General features: G+C 46.0%; 1 protein-coding gene across 1 annotated transcript; it reads right to left on the reverse strand.

Moving 5' to 3' along the window:
* Positions 1 to 413: 413 nt before the first annotated feature.
* On the reverse strand, positions 414 to 8166 carry LOC139248880 (zinc finger protein 16-like). The gene is made up of 2 exons (XM_070872229.1): positions 7922 to 8166; positions 414 to 2113 (listed from the first exon to the last, which is right to left on the reverse strand). Exon 2 carries the CDS (start codon positions 1802 to 1804, stop codon positions 737 to 739), a length of 1068 nt encoding a protein of 355 aa, XP_070728330.1. The 5' UTR covers positions 1805 to 2113; positions 7922 to 8166; the 3' UTR covers positions 414 to 736.
* Between the last annotated feature and the right edge of the window lie 17666 nt (positions 8167 to 25832).

Here is a 25832-nt window from a genome sequence, read left to right on the forward strand (position 1 = left end):
AAAATTATTATTTAAATGAGGACTATTGCAAAATGCTGTTGTACAGATGGATCTGGGGATTCTTATACCTGAAACTCAAAAAGTTAGCGTGCAGGTAAAGCAAGTAATCAGGAAGGCAAATGGAATGCTGGCCTTTATTGCAAGGAGGATGGAGTATGAAAGTAGGGAAGTCCTGCTACACCTGTACAGGGCATTGGTAAGACCACACCTGGAGTACTGCGCACAGTTTTGGTCTGGACTTGTCTCTATTCCCGTGCCGAGGGGATTGCTACACCAGACGGGAGGGGCAACATTTAGGGACACTGATTCCCCACCAATTCCCATTCCCTTTCTTTCTGGTGGATAATGGAGGGGCCACTGTGTGTAATGTGCAAGTCAGTAAGAATCATCAGCAAGCTCTTTCTAATTGGACATTTTATTCAGTAGAAACTTTCACACACTATTGCAGATTTTGTACCAAAAATCAATTTAGGATTAAAGTAAAAGTTCATAATTTTATTGCAAACTAACTTTCTGTTGAGAGTTGCTGAATTAAGGGGAAAGATAACACACAGCGTTTCTTAAATGGACACTGCAGCCCCGAGAACACAATCAGCAATATATCCAGAATATTAAAGTCCAGCCCAGTTATAGGGTTATTAACATCAGCAGAAACAAACCCCAACTGTCAGAATGAACATGATTCAGTCGGGATGTGATTAACAGCAGCGATAACAGCAGATTCCAACCCCTGCAGTCACTTGTGAACTCGCTGGTGTCTCAGCAGGTGGGATGACCGAGTGAATCGCTTCCCACACTCTGAGCAGGTGAATGGCCTCTCCCCAGTGTGAACTCGCTGGTGTGTCAGCAGGTGGGATGACCGAGTGAATCGCTTCCCACACTCAGAGCAGGTGAATGGCCTCTCCCCAGTGTGAACTCGCTGGTGTTTCACCAGGTTGGATGAACAAGTGAATCCCTTCCCACACTCAGAGCAGGTGAATGGCCTCTCCCCAGTGTGAACTCGCTGGTGTGTCAGCAGGGTGGATGACCGAGTGAATCGCTTCCCACACTCAGAGCAGGTGAATGACCTCTCTCCAGTGTGAACTCGCTGGTGTGTCAGCCGGTTGGATGACTGAGTAAATCCCTTCCCACACTCAGAGCAGGTGAACGGCCTCTCCCCAGTGTGAACTCGCTGGTGTTTCAGGAGGTCAGATGACCGAGTGAATCCCTTCCCACACTCAGAGCAGGTGAATGGCCTCTCCCCGGTGTGAACTCGCTGGTGTATCAGCAGTGTGGATGAAGTAACGAATCCCATCCCACACTCTGAGCACATGAACGGCCTCTCCCCAGTGTGAACTCGCTGGTGTGTCAGCAGGTGGGATGAACAAGTGAATCCCTTCCCACACTCAGAGCAGGTAAATGGCCTCTCCCCAGTGTGAACTCGCTGGTGTTTCAGCAGTTGGGATGAACAAGTGAATCCCTTCCCACACTCAGAGCACGTGAATGGCCTCTGCCCAGTGTGAACTCGCTGGTGTATCCGCAGGTGGGATGACTGAGTAAATCCCTTCCCACACTCAGAGCAGGTGAACGGTCTCTCCCCGGAGTGAACTCGCCGGTGAGCTACAAGTTGGGATGACCCAGTGAATCCCTTCCCACACTCGGAGCAGGTGAACGGCCTCTCCCCAGTGTGACTGCGTCGATGAATTTCCAGCGTCGAAGGTGATCTGAATACCTTCCCACAGTCACCACATTTCCACGGTTTCTCCATGGTGCGGGTATCCTTGTGACTCTCCATGGTTGGACGATGGGTTGAAGCCTCGCCCATACACACAACTCGTTTACAGTTTCTTCGCGCTTTGAATGGTGCGATGTTTTTTCAGGCTGTGTAACTGGTTAAAGCTCTTTCCACAGGCAGTACACTAGAACACTCTCACTCGGGTGTGTGTGTGTCTCGGTGCTTTTCCAGTCACACTGATGTTTGAAATCTTTCCCAACAGACAGAACAGGCAAACATTTCTCCTTCCACTTTCAAAGGCCGATGATATTCAGGTCCTGATGAATCGATTGACTCCGTCAGATCTTGACGTGATGTTTGGTTTGTGTTTCCTGTCTGAAAATCTCCGCTTCTAATATTCTGTGAAAGGAGATAATAAAATTCATCGCTGTCAGTACAAGACAAAAATTCAGGATACACACATCTAGTTTCCATGGAACATTCTTTCCTCTCTTGTTCTTCCAAAGCTGTAAATCCCTGTCCCACACATTGTCCCTCCTGTTGTGCTGAAATCCAAACCATCGCACATTTCTAGACTGTTTCTCCTCCACTCCCAGTTTTCACCACCAATTCTGGCTGGGTTCAGTTCTACACTCACTGGTTCCCCTCCCTCTCCACCCCTGAAGGTGCTGACTATGGCTAGGCCCAGTTCCACATTCACTGGTTTCCCTCCCTCTCTTCCCCTAAAAGTGCTGACTCTGGCTTTGAGGAACAGGGTGAATGAAGGGGAACCAGTGGACGTGGTGTATTTGGACTTCCAGAAGGTAATTGATAAGGTGCCACATAAAAGGTTACCGCACAAGATAAAAGTTCACGGGGTTGGGGGTAATATATACGCATGGATAGAGGATTGGTTAACGAACAGAAAACAGAGAGTCGGGATAAATTCTCGGGTTGGCAATCAGTAACTAGTGGGGTGTTGCAGGAATCAGTGTTGGGCGCCCATCTATTTAAAATCTAGATTAATGAATTGGATGAAGGGACCGAGTGTAATGTAGTCAAGATGGGAGGAAATGCAATGTGCAAGGAGGACACAAAAAACCTGCAAAACGACATAGACAGGCTAAGTGAGTGGGCAAAAATTTGGCAGATGGAATATAATGCACATATAACATCACATAGTGCGCACAATGTCACACATCAGACGGTGCGCACAGTCACACATCACACAATGCGCACAGTCACACATCACATCGTGCACGTTGTTACACATCACACACCGCGCACATTGTCACACATCACACCGTGCACATTGTCACACATTACACCGTGCACATTGTCACACATCACACACCGGGCACATTGTCACACATCACACCGCGCACATTGTCACACATCACACCGCGCACATTGCCACACATCACACCGTGCACATTGTCACACATCACACCGCGCACATTGTCACACATTACACCGTGCACATTGTCACACATCACACGGTGCGCACACTGTCACACATCACACCGCGCACATTGTCACACATCACACGGTGCGCACACTGTCACACATCACACCGCGCACATTGTCACACATCACACCGCGCACATTGTCACACATCACACCGCGCACATTGTCACACATCACACGGTGCGCACACTGTCACACATTACACACCGGGCACATTGTCACACATCACAATGTAACCCTACTTTTTAAAAAAGGAGGGAGAGAGAAAACAGGGAGTTATAGACCGGTCAGCCTGACATCGGTAGTGGGCAAAATGATGGAATCAATTATTAAAGATGTCATAGCAGCGCATTTGGAAAGAGGTGACATGATAGGTCCAAGTCAGCATGGATTTGTGAAAGGGAAATCACGCTTGACAAATCTTCTGGAATTTTTTGAGGATGTTTCCAGTAGAGTGGACAAGGGAGAACCAGTTGATGTGGTATATTTGGACTTTCAGAAGGCTTTCGACAAGGTCCCACACATGAGATTAATGTGCAAAGTTAAAGCACATGGGATTGGGGGTAGTGTGCTGACGTGGATTGAGAACTGGTTGGCAGACAGGAAGCAAAGAGTAGGAGTAAATGGGTACTTTTCAGAATGGCAGGCAGTGACTAGTGGGGTACCGCAAGGTTCTGTGCTGGGGCCCCAGCTGTTTACATTGTACATTAATGATTTAGACAAGGGGATTAAATGTAGTATCTCCAAATTTGCGGATGACACTAAGTTGGGTGGCAGTGTGAGCTGCGAGGAGGATGCTATGAGGCTGCAGAGTGACTTGGATAGGTTAGGTGAGTGGGCAAATGGATGGCAGATGAAGTATAATGTGGATAAATGTGAGTTTATCCATTTTGGTGGTAAAAAGAGAGACAAACTATTATCTGAATGGTGACAGATTAGGAAAAGGGGAGGTGCAGCGAGACCTGGGTGTCATGGTACATCAGTCATTGAAGGTTGGCATGCAGGTACAGCAGGCGGTTAAGAACGCAAATGGCATGTTGGCCTTCATAGCGAGAGGATTTGAGTACAGGGGCAGGGAGGTGTTGTTGCAGTTGTACAGGGCCTTGGTGAGGCCACACCTGGAGTATTGTGTACAGTTCTGGTCTCCTAACTTGAGGAAGGACATTCTTGCTATTGAGGGAGTGCAGCGAAGGTTCACCAGACTGATTCCCGGGATGGCAGAACTGACATATCAAGAAAGACTGGATCAACTGGGCTTGTATTCACTGGAGTTCAGAAGAATGAGAGGGGATCTCATAGAAACGTTTAAAATTCTGACGGGTTTAGACAGGTTAGATGCAGGAAGAATGTTCCCAATGTTGGGGAAGTCCAGAACCAGGGGTCACAGTCGAAGGATAAGGCGTAAGCCATTTAGGACCGAGATGAGGAGAAACTTCTTCACCCAGAGAGTGGTGAACCTGTGGAATTCTCTACCACAGAAAGTTGTTGAGGCCAATTCACTAAATATATTCAAAAAGGAGTTGGATGTAATCCTTACTACTAGGGGGATTAAGGGGTATGGCGAGAAAGCAGGAATGGGGTACTGAAGTTGCGTGTTCAGCCATGAACTCATTGAATGGTGGTGCAGGCTCGAATGGCCTACTCCTGCACATATTTTCTATATTTCTATGTTTCTATAATGTAGGAAAGTGTGAGGTTCTGCAGTTTGGCAGAAAAAAATTCGAAGAGCATGTTATTATTTAAATGGAGAAGAATTTGCAGTACACCGGGACCTGGGAAGTCCTGCTGCATGAAACACAAATGGTAAGTATGCAGGTACAGCAAGTGAACAGGAAGGCCAATGGAATCTTGAACTTTATTGCAAAGGGGATGGAGTATAAAAACAAGGAAGTCTTGCTACAGTTATACGGGGTATTGGTGAGGCCACACCTGGAATACTGCGTACAGTTTTGGTTTCCATATCTAAGAAAGGATATACTTGCTTTGGAGGCAGTTCAGAGAAGGTTCACAAGGTTGATTCCGGAGATGAGGGGGTTGACTTATGAGGGAAGGTTGAGTAGGTTGGGCCTCTACTCATTGGAATTCAGACGAATGAGAGGTGATCTTATTGAAACGTATAAGATTATGAGGGAGCTTGACAATGTGGATGCAGAGAGGGTGTTTCCACTGAGATGGGGAGACTTGAAGTAGAGGGCATAATCTTAGAATAAGGGGCCGCCCAGTTAAAACTGAGATGAGGAGGAATGTCTTCCCTCAAAGGGTTGTAAATCTGTGCAATTTGCTGCCTCAGAGAGCTGTGGAAGCTGGCTCATTGAATAAAGTTAAGACAGAGATAGACAATTTCTTAATCGATAAGGGAATAAGGGGTTAGGGTGAGCAGGCAGAGAAGTGGACCTGAGTCCATGATCGGCTCAACCATGATCGCATTAAATGGTGGAGCAGACTCGAGGGGCCGTATGCCCTACTCCTGCTATTATTTCTTATGTTCTTATGCTGACTCTGTCTGGGTTCAGTTCTACACTCACTGGTTCCCCTCCCTCCCCTCCCCTGATGGTGCTGACTCTGTCTGGGTTCAGTTCTACACTCACTGGTTCCCCTCCCTCCCCTCCCTTGATGGTGCAGACACTGGCTGGGTTCAGTTCTTCAATCACACGTTTCCCACCCTCTGCTCCCCTAAGGTGCTGACTGTGGCTGGATTCAGTTCTACACTCACTGGTTCCCCTCCCTATGCTCTCCTGAATGAGCTGGATCTGGCCGAGTTCAGTTCTGCACTCACTTGTTCCCCTCCCTCTCCCTCCCCTGATGGTGCTGACTCTGGCTGGGTTCAGTTCTACACTCACTGGTTCCCCTCCCTCTCCTCCCCTGAAGGTGCTGACTCTGGCTGGGTTCAGTTCTACACTCACTGGTTCCCCTCCCTCTCTTCCCCTGATGGTGCTGACTATGTCTGGGTTCAGTTCTACACTCACTGGTTCCCCTCCCTCTCTTCCCCTGATGGTGCTGACTATGTCTGGGTTCAGTTCTGCACTCACTGATTCCCCTCCCTCTCCTCCCCTGAAGGTGCTGACTCTGGCTGGGTTCAGTTCTACACTCACTGGTTCCCCTCCCTCTCTTCCCCTGATGGTGCTGACTCTGGCTGGGTTCACACTGGTTCCCTTCCCTCTCCTCCCCTGAAGATGCTGACTCTGGCTGGGTTCAGTTCTACACTCTGGTTCCCCTCCCTTTCCTCCCCTGATGGTGCTGACTCTGGCTGGGTTCAGTTCTACACTCACTGATTCCCCTCCCTCTCCTCCCCTGATGGTGCTGACTGTGGTTAGGTTCAGTTCTGCACTCACTGGTTCCTCTCCCTCTCCTCTCCTGAATGAGCTTGATCTGGCAAGTTCAGTTCTACACTCACTTATTCTCCTCCCTCTCCCATCCTCTGGCTGAGTTTAATTCTACAATAACTGGTTTCCACTCAAGTGCTGGTTAACTTAGATCTGCTCCTGTGTAATGAGATAGGATTAATAAACAATCTCCGAATAAAGGAGTCCCTTGGAATGAGTGATCATAACATGGTTGAATTTCAAATTCAGATGGAGAGCGAGAAATTTGGATCTCAAACCAGCGTTCTAAGCTTAAATGACGGAGATTACATAGGTATGAGGGCAGATTGGGCAAAAGTGGACTGGAAAAATAGATTGAAGTGTAGGATGGTTAAAGTGTAGGGCCAAATTACAGCAAAATTCTAAAGGGGCAAAGTGTGTTCAAAAGACAAGCCTGAAGGCTCTGTGCCTCAATGTGAGGAGTATTCGGAATAAGGTGGACGAATTAACTGTGCAGATAGCTGTTAATGGATATGATGTAATTGGCATCACGGAGACATGGCTCCAGGGTGACCAAGGCTGGGAACTCAACATCCAGGGGTATTCAACATTCAGGAAGGATAGATAGAATGGAAAAGGAGGTGGGGTGGCGTTGCTGGTTAAAGAGAAAATTAACGCAATAGTAAGGAAGGACATTAGCTTGGATGATGTGGAATCAGTATGGATGGAGCTATGGAATACCAAAGGGCAGAAACCGCTAGTGGGAGTTATGTAAAGAACACCAAACAGTAGTAGTGAGGTTGGGGACAGCATCAAACAAGAAATTAGGGATGCGTGCAATAAAGGTACAGCAGTTATCATGGGCGATTTTAATCTACATATTGATTGGGCTAACCAAACTGGTAGCAATGCGGTGGAGGAGGATTTCCTGGAGTCTTTTACGGATAGTTTTCTAGACCAATATGTCGAGGAACCAACCAGAGGGCTGGCCATCCTAGACTGGGTGAGGTGTAATGAGAGAGAATTAATTAGCAATCTTGTTGTGCGCGGCCCCTTGGGGATGAGTGACCATAATATGGTAGAATTCTTTATTAAGATGGAGTGACACAATTAAGGTGAAGATAGGCACATTTTTGAGCGATAAGGGACTAAAGGGTTATGGGGAGCGGACGGGGAATTGGAGCCGAGTCCATGATCGGATCAGCCATGATCTTATTGAATGGGGAGCAGGCTCAAGGGGCCAAATGGCCTCCACCTGCTCCTATTTCTTATGTTCTAGAGTTTCCCCTCCACTCCCAGTTTTCACCACCGATTCTGGCTGCGTTCAGTTCCTCAATCACTGGTTCCCCTCCCTCTCCTCCCCTGAAGGTGCTGACTCTGGCTGGGTTCAATTCCAGACACTGACATCATTCACATTGTTCCTGCACCAAGATGGCCGCGCATGTGCTGTGCTACTCACTCAATATTGATGGAGGACCGTTGAACCTGACTTCCTATACAAAGATGGCCTCCGTTAGCTAGGGCCTGTGGCCGGGAGAAAGCCCCGAAGCTGCAACCGCTGATATTCCGGTTATTATTTCCGGCTTGCGGCGGGCACCGGTTGTTTATGAAGCATCCCGGGCTCCCTGGTGGTCCATTACTCCGCTCCTTCCCGCTGAAAAGGACACTTCTGAAGAGCCTTTCAAAAACATGCTGCCTCCACCATTACCCGCATCGCGCCTGCTCCAAAGCCCACCCACCAGAACCTGCGCCTGCGCACTGAGCTCCTGCAATCTGAGCTGGAATTTAAAACCCTGTACAAATGTTGAATAAAGTATCTGTGTTTCAAACAGTGTTTCGAATATTTGATTGCTCCGTGATCACAGGGCAGGGAGGTATTGCTACAGTTCTACAGGGCCTTGGTGAGGCCACACCTGGAGTATTGTGCACAGTTTTGGTCTCCTAACTTGAGGAAGGACATTCTTGCTATTGAGGGAGTGCAGCGAAGGTTCACCAGACTGATTCCCGGGATGGCGGGACTGACATATCAAGAAAGGCTGGGGGATCAAGGGGTATGGCGAGAAAGCAGGAATGGGGTACTGAGGTTGCATGTTCAGCCATGAACTCATTGAATGGCGGTGCAGGCTCGAAGGGCCGAATGGCCGACTCCTGCATCTATTTTCTATGTTTCTATGTTTCTATGTTTCTACCAATTGATATTCCATTTTAGTGCTTTTTCTCAATCTAACTTATGTCACTTCTCACCTAGTTTGCCTTCTATCATATCAAACCCCAAACTTGTTCTGGTTGAGGTCCTATGAGACGATTTTAGGGAGCAAGGAGCTAAATTAAAAAGTAGGACCTCAAAGATAGTAATCTCAGGATTGCTACCAATGCCACGTGCTAGTCAGAGTAGGAAGCACAAGGTAGCTCAGATGAATATGTGGCTTGAGCAGTGGTGCAGAAGGGAGGGATTCAAATTTCTGGGATATTGGAACCAGTTCTGGGGAGGTGGGACCAGTACAATTGATCTGCACCTGGGAAGGACCGGAACCAATGTCCCAGGTGGAGTGTTTGCTAGTGCTGTTGGGGAGGGGTTAGACTAATATGGCAGGTGAGGCCTCACTAAGGCCCTGTACAACTGCAGTAAGCCTCCCTGCTCCTATACTCAAATCCCCTAGCTATGAACGCCCACATACCATTTGCCTTCTTCACCACCTGCTGTACCTGCATGCCAACTTTCAATGACTGATGTACCATGATACCCAGGTCTCGTTGCATCTCCCCTTTCCTAATGTGCCGCCATTCAGATAATATTCTGCCTTCATGTTTTTTCCACCAAAGTGGATAAGCTCACATTTATCCACATTATACTGCATCTGCCATGAGTTTGCCCACTCACCTAACCTTTTAAAGTCACCCTGCAGCCTATTAGCGTCCTCCTCACAGCTCACACCACCACCCAGTTTAGTGTCATCTGCAAACTTGGAGATATTACACTCAATTACTTCATCTAAATCATTAATGTATATTGTAAATAGCTGGCATACCAACATTGAGTCCTGCGGCACCCCACTAGTCACTGCCTGCCATTCCGAAAAGGACTCGTTTATCCCGATTCTCTCCTTCTTGTCTGCCAACCAGTTCTCTATCCATGCCAGTACATTACTCTCAATACCATTTGCTTTAATTTTGCACACCAATCTCTTGTGTGGGACCTTGTGAAAAGCCTTTTGAAAGTCCAAATACACCACATCCACTGGTTCTCCCTTGTCCACTTTACCAGTTACATCCTCAAAGAATTCTAGAAGATTTGTTAAGCATGATTTCCCTTTCATAAATCCATGCTGACTTGAACTGATCCTTTTACTGCTTTCCAAATGCGCTGTTATTTCATCTTTAATAATTTATTCCAACATTTTCGCCACTACTGATGTCAGGCTAACCGGTCTATAATTTCCCGTTTTCTCTCTCCCTCCTTTTTAAAAATGTGGTGTTACTTTAGCTACCCTCCAGTCCATAGGAACTGATCCAGAGTCGATAAACTGTTGGAAAATGATCACCAATGCATCCACTATTTCTAGGGCCACTTCCTTAAATAGCCTGGGATGCAGACTATCAAGCTCCGGGGATTTATCGGTCTTCAATCCCATCAATTTCCCTAACACAATTTCCCACTAATAAGGATTTCCTTCAGCTCCTCCTTCTCACTTGACCCTTGGTGCGCGAGTATTTCCGGAAGGTTATTGGTGTCTTTCTTTGTGAAGACAGAACCAAAGTATCTGTTCAACTCGTCCGCCCTTTCTTTGTTCCCCATTATAAATTCACCAGAATCTGACTGCACGGGGCCTACGTTTGTCTTCACTAATCTTTTTCTCTTCACATATCTCTCGAAGCTTTTGCAGCCAGTTTTTATGTTCCCAGCAAGCTTCCTCTCAAACTCTATTTTCCGACTCCTAATGAAACCCTTTGTCCTCCTCTGTTGAATTATAAAATTCTCCCAGTCCTGGCATTTGCTGCTTTATCTGACCAGTTTATATGCTTCTTCCTTGGATTGAACACTATATTTAATTTCACTTGTTAGCCACGGTTGAGCCACTTTCCCCGTTTTATTTTTACTCCAGACAGGTATGTACAATTGTTGAAGTTCATCAATGTGATCTTTAAATGTTTGCCATTGCCAAGCCACCATCAACCCTTTAAGTATCATGCACCAGTCTATTCTAGCCTATTCATATCTCATACCATCGAAGTTACCTTTCATAGGAACAGGAGTAGGCCATCTAGCCCCTCGAGCCTGCTCCACCATTCAACAAGATCATGGCTGATCTGAACTCCCACTAGTATTTTCAGCCCTTTGGTATTCCGTAGCTCCATCCATACTGATTCCACATCATCCAAGCTAATGTCCGTCCTTACTATTGCGTTAATTTACTCTTTAACCAGCAACGCCACCCCACCTCCTTTTCCATTCTGTCTATCCTTCCTGAATGTTGAATACCCCTGGATGTTGAGTTCCCAGCCTTGGTCACCTTGGAGCCATGTCTCCGTGATGCCAATTACATCATATCTGTCAACAGCTATCTGTGCAGTTAATTCGTCCACCTTATTATGAATACTCCTCGCATTGAGGCACAGAGCCTTCAGGCTTGTCTTTTTAACACACTTTTCCCCTTTAGAATTTTGCTGTAATGTGGCCCTTTTTGCTTTTTGTCTTGGGTTTCTCTGCCCTCCACTTTTACTTTTCTTCTTTCTACTCCTGCATTCTACTCCATTCATCTACACTCACTGATTCCTGGTATTGTTGTTGATGTACAAAATTCTAAATAAATGACACTGCCCTCTAAACAGCAATTAATTACAATTGTTGACATTTACAATGTTTTTGCTTCAGCCCCTATTCTACTTCCCTCTGCCTCCCTGCATAGGTTCCCATCCCCGTAACCCATCCCCAAGAGCACTAGCAAACACTCCCCCAAGGACATTGGTTCCAGTCCTTCCCAGGTGCAGGTCAATTGTACTGGTCCCACCTCCCCCAGAACTGGTTCCAATATCCTAGGAATTTGAATCCCTCCCTTCTGCACCATTGCTCAAGCCACGTATTCATCTGGGTTATCCTGTGTTTCCTACTCTGACTAGCACGTGGCATTAGTAGCAATTCTGAGATTACTACCTTTGTGGTCCTACTTTTTAATTTAGCTTCTAGCTCCCTAAATTCGTCTCGTAGGGCCTCAAACAGAACAAGTTTGGTGTTTGATATGATAGAAGGCAAACAAGGTGAGAAGCGACATAAGTTAGATTAAGAAAAAGCACTAAAATGGAACATCAATTGGTCTCCTGTGATCACGGAGCAATCAAATATTTGAAACACAGATAATTTATTCAAAATTTATGCAGGGTATTAATTTCCAGCTCAGATATAGGGGTTATTATGATCATCAGAAACGAACAAGAGCTGCCAGAATGAACATGGTTCAATACCCAATGCAATCACAGTAAATCCTGTTCTATTCACAAATGCAGCCTTTCTCCTCAGCCCATTTAAAACTGAGATGAGGAGGAATTTCTTTTCTCAGAGGGTTGTAAATCTGTGGAATTCTCTGCCCTTGAGAGCAGTGGCGGCTGGTTCATTGAATATATTTAAGGCGGAGATAGACAGATTTTTGAGCGATAAGGGAGTAAAGGGCTCTGGGGAGCCTGGGAAGTGGAGCTGACTCTATGATCAGATCAGCTATAATCTTATTGAATGGGGAGCAGGCTCGGGAGGCCGGAGGGCCGACTCCTGCTCCTATTTCTCATGGTCTTATGTACCCAGCATACCGCGCGGGGAAGAATGTGCTGCACCCAGACTACGGGAGCTCAGTGCGCAGGCGCGGGTCCTGGCGGTAGGTGTGGGGCCTTAGGAGCATGCGCGGTGCGGGTAATGGCGAAGGCAACACGTTTTGGACAGGCTGTTGAGAAGTGTCCTTTTCAGCGGGACGGAGCGGAGTAATGAACCAGCGGAGAGCCGGAGAGGCTTCATAAACAACCGGTGCCCGCCGCAAGCCCGGAATAATAACCGGAATATCGTCGGTTGCAGCTTCGGGGCTTTCTCCCGGTCACAGGCCCAGGTTAACGGCGGCCATGTTTGTGTAGGAAATCAGGTTCAACGGTCCGCCATCGATATTCAGTGAGTAGCACAGCACATGCGCAGCCATGTTGGTGCAGGAACAAAGTGAATGATGTCAGTGTCTGGAACTGAACCCAGCCAGAGTCAGCACCTTCAGGGGAGGAGAACGTGAGTGGGGAACTCAACGCAGCCAGAATCGGTGGTGAAAACTGGGAGTGGAGGGGAAACTCTTGAACATAAGAAAAAGGAGCATTTGAAACCCTTGAGTCTGCTCCCCATTCAATAAGATCATGGCTGATCCGATCATGGACTCGGCTCCAATTCCCCATCTGCTCCACATAACCCTCTACTCCCTTATCGCTCAAAAATGTGTCATTCTCCATCTTAATAAAGAATTCTACCATATTCTCAATCTTCCCCAACGGGCCTCGCACAACAAGATTGCTAATTAGTCCTCTCTCATTACACATCATTCAGTCTCGGATGGCCAGCCCTCTGGTTGGTTCCTCGACATATTGGTCTAGAAAACCATCTGTAAAAGACTCCAGGAAATCCTCCTCCACCGCATTGCAACCAGTTTGGTTAGCCCAATCAATATGTAGATTAAAATCGCTCATGATAATTGCTGTACCTTTATTGCACGCATCCCTAATTTCTTGTTTGATGCTGTCCCCAACCTCACTACTACTGTTTGGTGTTCTTTACATAACTCCCACTAGCGTTTTCTGCCCTTTGGTATTCCGTAGCTCCATCCATACTAATTCCACATCATCCAAGCTAATGTCCTTCCTTACTATTGCGTTAATTTTCTCTTTAACCAGCAACGCCACCCCACCTCCTTTTCCATTCTATCTATCCTTCCTGAATGTTGAATACCCCTGGATGTTGAGTTCCCAGCCTTGGTCACCCGAGAGCCATGTCTCCGTGATGTCAATTACATCATATCCATTAACAGCTATCTGCACAGTTAATTCGTCCACCTTATTCCGAATACTCGTCGCGTGAGGCACAGAGCCTTCAGGCTTGTCTTTTGAACACACTTTGCCCCTTTAGAATTTTGCTGTAATTTGGCCCTACAATTTAACCGTCCTACACTTTAATCTATTTTCCCAGTCCACCTTTGCCCAATCTGCCCTCATACCTATGTAGTCGCCATCATTTAAGCTTAGAACGCTGGTTTGAAATCCAAATTTCTCGCTCTCCATATCAATTTGAAATTCAACCATGCTATGATCACTCATTCCAAGGTGCTCCTTTATTCGGAGATTGTTTATTAATCCTATCTCATTACACAGGACCAGATCTAAGTTAGCCAGCACTTCAGAGGAGGAGAGGGAGAGGAAACCAGTTATTGTAGAATTAAACCCAGCCAGAGTCAGCACCATCAGGGGAGGGGAACCAGTGAGTGCAGAACTGAATCCAGCCACAGTCAGCACCTTTAGGGAGCAGAGGATGGGAAAGTGTGATTGAAGAACTGAACCCAGCCAGTGTCCGCACCATCAAGGAAGCAGAGGCTGGGGAACCAGTGAGTGCAGAACTGAATCCAGCCACAGTCAGCACCTTTAGGGGAGCAGAGGGTGGGGAAAGTGTGATTGAAGAACTGAACCCAGCCAGTGTCCGCACCATCAAGGAAGCAGAGGCTGGGGAACCAGTGAGTGTAGAACTGAACCCAGCCAGAGTCAGCACCATCAGGGGAGGGGAGGGAGGGGAACCAGTGAGTGCAGAACTGAACCCAGACAGAGTCAGCATAAGAACATAAGAAATAATAGCAGGAGTAGGCCATATGGCCCCTCGAGTCTGCTCCACTATTTAATACGATCATGGTTGAGCCGATCATGGACTCAGGTCCACTTCTCTGTCTGCTCCCCCTAACCCCTTATTCCCTTATCAGTTAAGAAATTGTCTATCTCTGTCTTAAATTTATTCAATGACCCAGCTTCCACAGCTCTCTGAGGCAGCAAATTGCACAGATTTACAACCCTTTGAGGGAAGAAATTTCTCCTCATCTCAGTTTTAAATGGGCGGCCCCTTATTCTAAGATTATGCCCTCTAGTTCTAGTCTCCCCTATCAGTTGAAACATTCTCTCTGCATCCACCTTGTCAAGCCCCCTCATAATCTTATACGTTTCAATAAGATCACCTCTCATTCGTCTGAATTCCAATGAGTAGAGGCCCAACCTTCTGAACCTTTCCTCATAAGTTAACCCCCTCATCTCCGGAATCAACCTTGTGAACCTTCTCTGAACTGCCTCCAAAGCAAGTATCTCCTTTCTTAGATATGGAAACCAAAACTGTACTCAGTATTCCAGGTGTGGCCTCACCAATACCCTGTATAACTGTAGCAATACTTCAATGTTTTTATACTCCATCCCCTTTGCAATAAAGGTCAAGATTCCATTGGCCTTCCTGTTCACTTGCTGTACCTGCATACTAATGTTTCATTCAGCAGGACTCCCCAGATCCCGTTGTACTGCACATTTTTCTCCATTTAAATAATAACATGCTCTTCAAATTTTTTTCTACCAAACTGCATAACCTCACACTTTCCAACATTATACTCCATCTGCCAAATTTTTGCCCACTCACTTAGCCTGTCTATGTCTTTTTTCAGGTTTTTTGTGTTCTCCTCGCACATTGCATTTCCTCCCATCTTGGCTACATTACACTCAGTCCCTTCATCCAATTCATTCATCTAGATTGTAAATAGTTGGGGTCCCAACACTGATTCCTGCAACACCCCACTAGTTACTGATTGCCAACCCGAGAATTTATCCCGAATCTCTGTTTTCTTTTACTTAACCAATCCTCCATACATGCGAATATATTACCCCCCAACCCCGTGAACTTTTATCTTGTGCGGTAACCTTTTATGTGGCACCTTGTCAAATATCTTCTGTAAGTCCAAATACACCACATCCACTGGTTTCCCTTCATTCACCCTGTTCCTCAAAGCTAGAGTCAGCACTTTTAGATAACGAGAGGGAGGGAAACCAGTGAATGTGGAACTGGGTCCAGCCATAGTCAGCACCTTCAGGGGTGGAGAGGGAGGGGAACCAGTGAGGGTAGAACTGAACCCAGACAGAGTCAGCACCTTCAGGGGTGGAGAGGGATGGGAACCAGTGAGTGTAGACCTGAACCCAGCCAGAATTGGTGGTGAAAAATGGGAGTGGAGGAGAAACGGTCTAGAAATGTGCGATAGGTTTGGATTTCAGCACAACAAGGGGGACAATGTGTGGGACAGGGATTTACAGCTTTGGAAGAACAAGAGAGGAAAGAATATTCCATGGAAACTAGATGTGTCTATCCTGAATTTCTGTCTTGTACTGACAGCGATGAATTTTGTTATCTCCTTTTACAGAATATTAGAAGGGGAGATTTTCAGACAGGAAACACAAACCAAACATCACATCAAGATCTGACACGGTCACTCCATTCATCAGGACCTGAATATCATCGGTCTTTGAAAGTGGAAGGAGAAATGTTTGTCTGTTCTGCCTGTGGGAAAAGATTTCAAACATCAGTATGACTGGAAAAGCACCGAGACACACACACCCGAGTGAGTGTTCCAGTGCACTGCCTGTGGAAAGAGCTTTAACCAGTTACACAGCCTGAAAAAACATCGCACCATTCACAGCGCGGAGAAACTATAAACGTGTTGTGTGCGTGGGCGAGGCTTCAACCCATCGTCCAACCATGGAGAGTCACAAGGATAAGCGCACCATGGAGAAACCGTGGAAATGTGACTGTGGGAAGGTATTCAGATCACCGTCGGAGCTGGAAATTCATCGACGCAGTCACACTGGATAGAGGCCGTTCACCTGCTCAGAGTGTGGGAAGGGATTCACTGGGTCATCCCAACTTGTAGCTCACCGGCGAGCTCACACCGGTGAGAGACCGTTCACCTGCTCTGAGTGTGGGAAGGGATTTACTCAGTCATCCCACCTGCTGACACACCAGCGAGTTCACACTGGGGAGAGGCCATTCACCTGCTCAAAGTGTGGGAAGGGATTCACTACGTCATCCAACCTACTGACACACCAGCGACTTCACACTGGGGAGAGACCGTTCACCTGCCCTGAGTGTGGGAAAGGATTCAATGTGTCACACAACCTTGGAAATCACCAGCGAGTTCACACTGGGGAGAGGCCGTTCACCTGCTCTGAGTGTGGGAAAGGATTTACTTGTTCATCCCAACTGCTGAAACACCAGCGAGTTCACACTGGGGAGAGGCCGTTCACCTGCTCTGAGTGTGGGAAGCGATTCACTTGTTCATCACAACTGCTGAAACATCAGCGAGTTCACTCTGGGGAGAGGCCGTTCACCTGCTCTGAGTGTGGGAAGGGATTCACTCAGTCATCTGACTTGCTGAAACACCAGCGAGTTCACACTGGGGAGAGGCCATTCACCTGCTCTGAGTGTGGGAAGGGATTCACTCGGTCATCCACCCTGCTGATACACATGCGAGTTTACAAGTGACTGCAGGGGTTGGAATCTGCTGTTATTGCTGCTGTTAATCACATCCCGACTGAACCATGTTCATTCTGACAGTTGGGGTTTGTTTCTGCTGATGTTAATAACCCTGTAACTGGGCTGGACTTTAATATTCTGGATATATTGCTGATTGTGTTCTTGGGGCTGCAGTGTCCATTTAAGAAAAGCTGTGGGTTATCTTTCCCCTTAATTCAGCAACTCTCAACAGAAAGTTAGTTTGCAATAAAATTATGAACTTTTACTTTAATCCTAAATTGATTTTTGGTACAAAATCTGCAATAGTGTGTGAAAGTTTCTACTGAATAAAATGTCCAAGTAGAAAGAGGTTGCTGACAATTCTTATTGACTTGCACATTACACACAGTGGCCCCTCCATTATCCACCAGAAAGAAGGGGAATGGGAATTGGTGGGGAATCCGTGTCCCTAAATGTTGCCCCTCCCATCTGGTGTAGCAATCCCCTCGGCACGGGAATAGAGACAAGTCCAGACGAAAACTGTGCGCAGTACTCCAGGTGTGGTCTTACCAAGGCCCTGTACAGGTGTAGCAGGACTTCCCTACTTTCATACTCCATCCCCCTTGCAATAAAGGCCAGCATTCCATTTGCCTTCCTGATTACATGCTGTACTTGCATGCTAACTTTTTGAGTTTCATGTACAAGAACCTCCAGATCCCTCTGTACCACAGCATTTTGTAATAGTCCTCATTTAAATAATAATTTTGTTTTATCTTTTTCCTACCAAAGGGGATAACCTGACATTTTACCACGTTATAGTCCAACTGACAGATTTTTGCTCGCTCACAGAAACATAGAAAATAGGTGCAGGAGTAGGCCATTCGGCTCTTCGAGCCTGCACCACCATTCAATGTTTTCTCCCCACATCCCTTGATCCCTTTAGCTGTAAGTGCCACATCTAATCCCCTGTTGAATATATCTAACGAACTGGCCTCAACAACTTTCTGTGGTAGAGAATTCCACAGGTTCACAATTCTCTGAGTGAAGAAGTTTCTCCTCATCTCAGTCTTAATTGGCTTACCCCTTATCCTTAGACTGTGACTCCTGGTTCTGGACTTCCCGAACATCCGGAACATTCTTCCTGCATCTAACCTGTCAAATCCCATCAGAATTTTACATGTTTTCATGAGATCCCCTCTCATTCTTCTAAATTCCAGTGAATATAAGCCGAGTCGATCCAGTCTTTCTTCATATGTCAGCCCTGCCATCCCAGGAATCAGTCTGGTGAACCTTCGCTGCACTCCCTCATCAATAGCAAGAATGTCCATCCTCAGATTAGGAGACCAAAACTACACAATATTCAAGGTGTGGCCTCACCAAGGCCCTGTAGAACTGCAGTAAGACCTCACTGCTATACTCAAATCCTCTCGCTATGAAGGCCAACATGCCATTTGCCTTCTTCACTGCCTGCTGTACCTGTATGCCAACTTTCAATGACTGATTTACCATGACACCCAGGTCTCGATGCACCTCCCCTTTTCCTAATCTGTCACCATTCAGGTAACATTCTGCCTTCATGTTTTTGCCACCAAAGTGGATAACCTCACATTTATCTACATCATACTGCATCTGCCATGCATTTGCCCACTCATGCAACCTGTCCAAGCCACCCTGCAACCTCTTAGCATCCTCCTCACAGCTCACACTGCCACCCAGCTTAGTGTCATCTGCAAACTTGGAGAGATTACATTCAATTCCTTTGTCTAAATCATTAATGTATATTGTAAATAGCTGAGGTCCCAGCACTGAACCTTACGGTACCTCACTAGTCACTACCTGCCATTCTGAAAAGAACCCATTTATGCCTACTCTTTGCTTCCTGTCTGCCAACCACGTCAATACATTACCCCCAATACCATGTGCTTTAATTTTGCACACTAATCTCTTTTGTGGGACATTGTCAAAAGCTTTTGAAAGTCCAAATACACCACATCCACTGGTTCTCCCTTGTCCACTCTACTAGTTACATCCTCAAAAAATTCTAGAAGATTTGTCAAGCATGATTTCCCTTTCATAAATTCATGCTGACTTGGACCGATCCTGTCACTGCTTTCCAAATGCGCTGCTATTACATCTTTAATGATTGATTCCAACATTTTGCCCACTACTGATGTCAGGCTAACCGGTCTATAATTCCCTGTTTTCTCTCTCCCTTGTAAAAAAAAGTGTTATTACACTTGCTACCCTTAAATCCATAGGAACTGATCCAGAGTCGATAGAATGATGGAAAATGACCACCAATGCATCCACTATTTCGAGGGCCATTTCCTTAAGTACTCTGAGATGCAGACTATCAGGCCCTGGGGATTTATCGGCCTTCAATCCCATAAATTTCCATAACAAAATTTCCTGACTAATCAGGATTTCCTTCAGTTCCCCCTTCTCGCTAGACGCTCGGGCCCCTAATATTTCTGAAAGGTTATTTGTGTCTTCCTTCGTGAAGATAGACCAAAGTATTTGTTTAATTGGTCTGCCATTTCTTTGTTCCCCATTATAAATTCACCTGATTCTGACTAGAAGCAACTTACGTTTGTTTTCACTAATCTTTTTCTCTTCACATATCTATAGAAGCTTTTGCAGTCAGTTTTTATGTTTCCTGCAAGCTTCCTCTCATACTCTATTCTTTCTCTCAGATGTTGCCTGACCTGCTGAGATTTCCAACAGTTTGTTATTATTTCAGATTTCAGAATCTGCAGTATTTTGTTTTTGTATTAAGAAAGAAAGACTTGCATTGATATAGCGCCTTTCATGTCCACCAAACATCTCAAACGCTTTACAGCCAATGAAGTACTTTTGGAGTGTAGTCACTGTTGTAATGTGGAAAACGCAGCAGCCAATTTGAACACAGCAAGCTCCCACAAACAGCAATGTGATAAATGACAGGATATCCTGTCCGTGTTATATTGGAGGATCGGGGTATATTATGGCAGGTCGGGGCCATAAAAGGAGCAGCATGTGGCCCAGGGAGCAGCATGGGGGCATGCAGCTTCAGGGAGCAGCGCGAGCTGCAAAGGTAGCAAAGAGTGACATCATCAAGGTCCAGGTTGATGATTGGAAGGTGGGTCGGTGCAGCAGGAGCAGCGAGGTCGGGGCGAAGAAGCGGCGAGAGACTGTGGAGGGACGTGATTGGGGCCCAGGAGAGGCGTGAGTTCGGGGCCGCGAGCCCAGGGGCAACATGGGCCAGCCCACACTGCGATATTTGTGTGCACGAGGTCCATGCAGCAGAGCTAGTCTCCAGTCATCCTGGTTAATCCTCGCCACTGGACCAAGACCTAGCTCTGTCAAGCCCGTGTGGTGGCTTCTGTGCAACAGCCACCACACATTAAAAAAATCCATGCACAGGCATCTTCCTCCCTTCAGGATGTAGTTCGGGACCTGGAATATTAGGTCCTTTAATGAAACACCTGTGAACTCATCCTTTTTTGGCGTGGAAGCAAGTCATCCTCGTTTCGAGGGACTGCCGATGATGATGATTTTCCCCCTCCTAATTAAACCCTTTGTCCTCTGCTGAGTTCTAAATTTCTCCCAGTCCTCAGGTGTGCTGCTTTTTCTGTCGAATTTATATGCCTCTTTTTTGCATTTAACACTATCCCTAATTTCCTTTGTTAGCCACGGTTGAGCCACCTTTCCCATTTTATTTTTACGCCAGACAAGGATACAATTGTTGAAGTTCATCCATGTGATCTTTAAATGTCCGCCATTGCCTATCCACCGTCAACCTTTTAAGTATCATTCACCAGTCTATCCTAGCCAATTCACGTCTCATACCATCGAAGGTACCTTTCTGAAAGTTCAGGACACTAGTCTTTGAATTAACTGTGTCACTATCCATTCTAATGAAGAATTCTGCCATATTAATGTCACTCTTCCCCAAGGGGCCTCGCACAACAAGATTGCTAATAGAAACATAGAAACATAGAAAATAGGTGGAGGAGCAGGCCATTCAGCCCTTCTAGCCTGCACCGCCATTCAATGAGTTCATGGCTGAACATGAAACTTCAGTACCCCCTTCCTGCTTTCACGCCATACCCCTTGATCCCCGAGTAGTAAGGACTTCATCTAACTCCCTTTTGAATATATTTAGTGAATTGGCCTCAACTACTTTCTGTGGTAGAGAATTCCACAGGTTCACCACTCTCTGAGTGAAGAAGTTTCTCCTCATCTCGGTCCTAAATGGCTGACCCCTGGTTCTGGACTTCCCCAACATTGAGAACATTCTTCCTGCATCCAACCTGTCCAAACCCGTCAGAATTTTAAACGTTTCTATGAGGTCCCCTCTCACTCTTCTGAACTCCAGTGAATACAAGCCCAGTTGATCCAGTCTTTCTTGATAGGTCAGTCCCACCATCCCGGGAATCAGTCTGGTGAATCTTCGCTGCACTCCCTCAATAGCAAGAATGTCCTTCCTCAAGTTAGGAGACCAAAACTGTACACAATACTCCAGGTGTGGCCTCACCAAGGCCCTGTACAACTGTAGCAACACCTCCCTGCCCCTGTACTCAAATCCCCTCGCTATGAAGGCCAACATACCATTTGCTTTCTTAACCGCCTGCTGTACCTGCATGCCAACCTTCAATGACTGATGTACCATGACACCCAGGTCTCGTTGCATCTTCCCTTTTCCTAATCTGTCACCATTCAGATAATAGTCTGTCTCTCTGTTTTTACCACCAAAGTGGATAACCTCACATTTATCCACGTTATACTTCATCTGCCACGCATTTGCCCACTCACCTAACCTATCCAAGTCACTCTGCAGCCTCATAGCATCCTCCTCGTAGCTCACACTGCCACCCAACTTAGTGTCATCCGCAAATTTGGAGATACTACATTTAATCCCCTCGTCTAAATCATTAATGTACAATGCAAACAGCTGGGGCCCCAGCACAGAACCTTGTGGTACCCCACTAGTCACTGCCTGCCATTCTGAAAAGTACCCATTTACTCCTACTCTTTGCTTCCTGTCTGACAACCAGTTCTCAATCCACGTCAGCACACTGCCCCCAATCCCATGTGCTTTAACTTTGCACATTAATCTCTTGTGTGGGACCTTGTCGAAAGCCTTCTGAAAGTCCAAATATACCACATCAACTGGTTCTCCTTTGTCCACTTTACTGGAAACATCCTCAAAAAATTCCAGAAGATTTGTCAAGCATGATCTCCCATTCACAAATCCATGCTGACTTGGACCTATCATGTCACCATTTTCCAAATGCGCTGCTATGACATCCTTAATAATTGATTCCATCATTTTACCCACTACTGAGGTCAGGCTGACTGGTCTATAATTCCCTGCTTTCTCTCTCCCTCCTTTTTTAAAAAGTGGGGTTACATTGGCTACCCTCCACTTGATAGGAACTGATCCAGAGTCAATGGAATGTTGGAAAATGACTGTCAATGCATCCGCTATTTCCAAGGCCACCTCCTTGAGTACTCTGGGATGCAGTCCATCAGGCCCTGGGGATTTATCGGCCCTCAATCCCATCCGCTATTTCCCCAACACAATTTCCCGACTAATAAAGATTTCCCTCAGTTCCTCCTCCTTACTAGACCCTCTGACCCCTTTTATATCCGGAAGGTTGTTTGTGTCCTCCTTAGTGAATACCGAACCAAAGTACTTGTTCTATTGGTCTGCTATTTCTTTGTTCCCCATTAAGACTTCCCCTGATTCTGACTGCAGGGGACCTACGTTTGTCTTTACTAACCTTTTTCTCTTTACATATCTATAGAAACTTTTGCAATCCCCCTAAATGTTCCCTGCAAGTTTCTTCTCGTACTCCATTTTCCCTGCCCTAATCAAACCCTTTGTTCTCCTCTGCTGAGTTCTAAATTTCTCCCAGTCCCCAGGTTCGCTACTATTTCTGGCCAATTTGTATGCCACTTCCTTGGCTTTAATACTATCCCTGATTTCCCTAGATAGCCACGGTTGAGCCACCTTCCCTTTTTTATTTTTAATTAATTTAATTAATCCTCTCTCATTACACAACACCCAGTCTAGGATGGCCAGCTCTCCAGTTGGATCCTTGATATATTGGTCGAGAAAACCATCCCTTATACACTCCAGGCAGTCCTCCTCCACTGTATTGCTACCAGTTTGGTTAGCCCAATCGATATGTAGATTAAAGTCACCCATGATAACTGTTGTACCTTTATTGCACGCATCCCTAATTTCCTGTTTGATGCCATACCCAACCTCCCGACTACTGTTTGGTGGTCTGTACACAAGTCCCACTCGCGTTTTCTGCCCTTTGATGTTCTGCAGCTCCACCCATAAAGATTCCACATCATCCAAGCTAATATCCTTCTTAGTATTGCGTTAATCTCCTCTTTAACCAGCAACACTACCCCACCTCCTTTTCCTTTCTGTCTATCCTTCCTGAATATTGAATATCCCTCGATGTTAAGTTACCAGCCTTGGTCTCCCTGGAGCCATGTCTCCATAATCCCAATTACATCATATCCGTTAACAGCTATTTGCGCCTTATTATGAATGCTCCTCACATTGAGACACAGTCTTCAGGCTTGTTTTTTTAACACTCTTTGTGCTTTTAGAATTATGTTGTAATGTGGCCCTTTTTGATTTTTGCTTTTGATTTCTCTGCCCTCCACTTTTCCTTATCTCCTTTCTACCTTTTGCTTCTGCCCCCATTTTACTTCCCTTTGTCTCCCTGCATAGATTCCCATCCCCCTGCTGTATTCGTTTAAACGCTCCCCAACAGCACTCGCAAACACTCCCCCTCGGACATCAGTTCCGGTCCTGCCCAGGTGCAGACCGGTTGTATTGGTCCCACCTCCCCCAGAACCGGTTCCAATGTCCCAGGAATTTGAATCCCTCTCTCTTGCACCATTCCTCAAGAAACTTATTCATCTTAACTATCCTGCTATTTCTACTCTGACTAGCATGTGGCACTGGTAACAATCCTGAGATTACTACCTTTGAGGTCCTACTTTTTAATTTAACTCCTAGCTCCCTAAATTCAGCTTGTTGGACCTCATCCCATTTTTTACCTATATCGTTGGTACCTCATTATCCTATCCATATCCCTTTCTAGATTATTTGCATCTTCCTCACAACTTGGTTTCCCACCTATCTTTGTATCATCAGCAAATCTGACTGTGTTACACTTGGTCCCTTCATCCAAGTCATTAATATAAATTGTAAATAGTTGAGGTCCCAGCACTGATCCCTGCAGCACCCCACTAGTTACAGTTTGCCAACTGGAAAATGACCCATTTATACCGACTCTCTGTTTTCTGTTACTTAGCCAATCCTCTATCCATTCTGATATATTACCCCCAATCCCGTGAGCTCTTAGCTTGTGCAGTAACCTTTTGTGTGGTACCTTATCGAATGCTTTCTGGAAATGCAAATATACAAGTTCAACTGGTATTCCTTTATGCACTCTGCTCATTACATCGCCAAGCAACTCCAGCAAATTTATTAACCATGATTTCCCTTTCATAAAACCATGCTGACTCTGCTTGACTGCAACATGATTTTCTAAATGTCCTGCTACTAATTCCTTAATGATGCATTCCAGTATTTTCCCAATGACCGATGGTAGGCTAACTGGTCTATGGTTTCCTGATCTCTGCCTCCCTCCTTACTTGAATAGGGGTGTTACATTTGCAGTTTTCCAGTCTGCTGCGACCTCTCCAGAATTCAGGTAATTTTGGGAGATTACAACCAGTACATCCACTATCTCTGCAGCCACTTCTTTTAAGACCTTAGGATGCATGCCATCAGGTCCGGGGGATTTGTCCACCTTTAGTCCCATTTGTTTGCTGAGTACTTTATCTCTAGTGATAGTGACTGTTTTAAGTCCCCCCTCACCCCACCCTCACCACCGCAATAGCTCCTTGATTATGGGATATTTTTAGTGTCCTCTACCGTGAAGAACAATACAAAATATTTGTTCAAAATCTCTGCCATTTCCGTGTTTCCCGTTATTAATTCTTCCGTCTCATCCTCTAAGGGACCAACGTTTACTTTAACTACTCATTTCCTTTTTATATACCTGTCGATGCTCTTACTGTCTGTTTTTATATTTCTTGCTAGTTTGTTCTTATGCTATCTTTTCTGTCTATCATTTTTTTGTCATCCTTTGCTGCTTTCTAAAAAATTCCCAATCTTCTGGCCTTCCACTGTCTTTCACAACATTATATCAGACAGGATGGGATTGGTGTCAGTGACTGTGGGGTGGGTTTATATCAGGCAGGAGGGGATTGGTGTCAGTGACTGTGGGGTTGGTTTACATCAGACAGGAGGGGATTGGTGTCAGTGACTGTGGGGTTGGTTTATATCAGACAGGAGGGGATTGGTGTCAGTGACTGTGGGATTGGTTTACATCAGACAGGAGAGGATTGGTGTCAGTGACTGTGGGGTTGGTTTATATCAGACAGGAGGGGATTGGTGTCAGTGACTGTGGGATTGGTTTACATCAGACAGGAGGGGATTGGTGTCAGTGACTGTGGGGTTGGTTTATATCAGACAGGAGGGGATTGGTGTCAGTGACTGTGGGATTGGTTTACATCAGACAGGAGAGGATTGGTGTCAGTGACTGTGGGGTTGGTTTACATCAGACAGGAGGGGATTGGTGTCAGTGACTGTGGGGTTGGTTTATATCAGACAGGAGAGGATTGGTGTCAGTGACTGTGGGGTTGGTTTTTTCAGACAGGAGAGGATTGGTGACATGGAATCATTGCAGTTTACAACACAGAATGAGGCCATTAGGCCCATCATGTCTGTGCAGCCGAAAAAGAGCTATCCAGCCAA

This window comes from Pristiophorus japonicus, unplaced genomic scaffold, assembly GCF_044704955.1.
Source record: "Pristiophorus japonicus isolate sPriJap1 unplaced genomic scaffold, sPriJap1.hap1 HAP1_SCAFFOLD_298, whole genome shotgun sequence".
Taxonomy (NCBI): Eukaryota; Metazoa; Chordata; class Chondrichthyes; family Pristiophoridae; genus Pristiophorus; species Pristiophorus japonicus.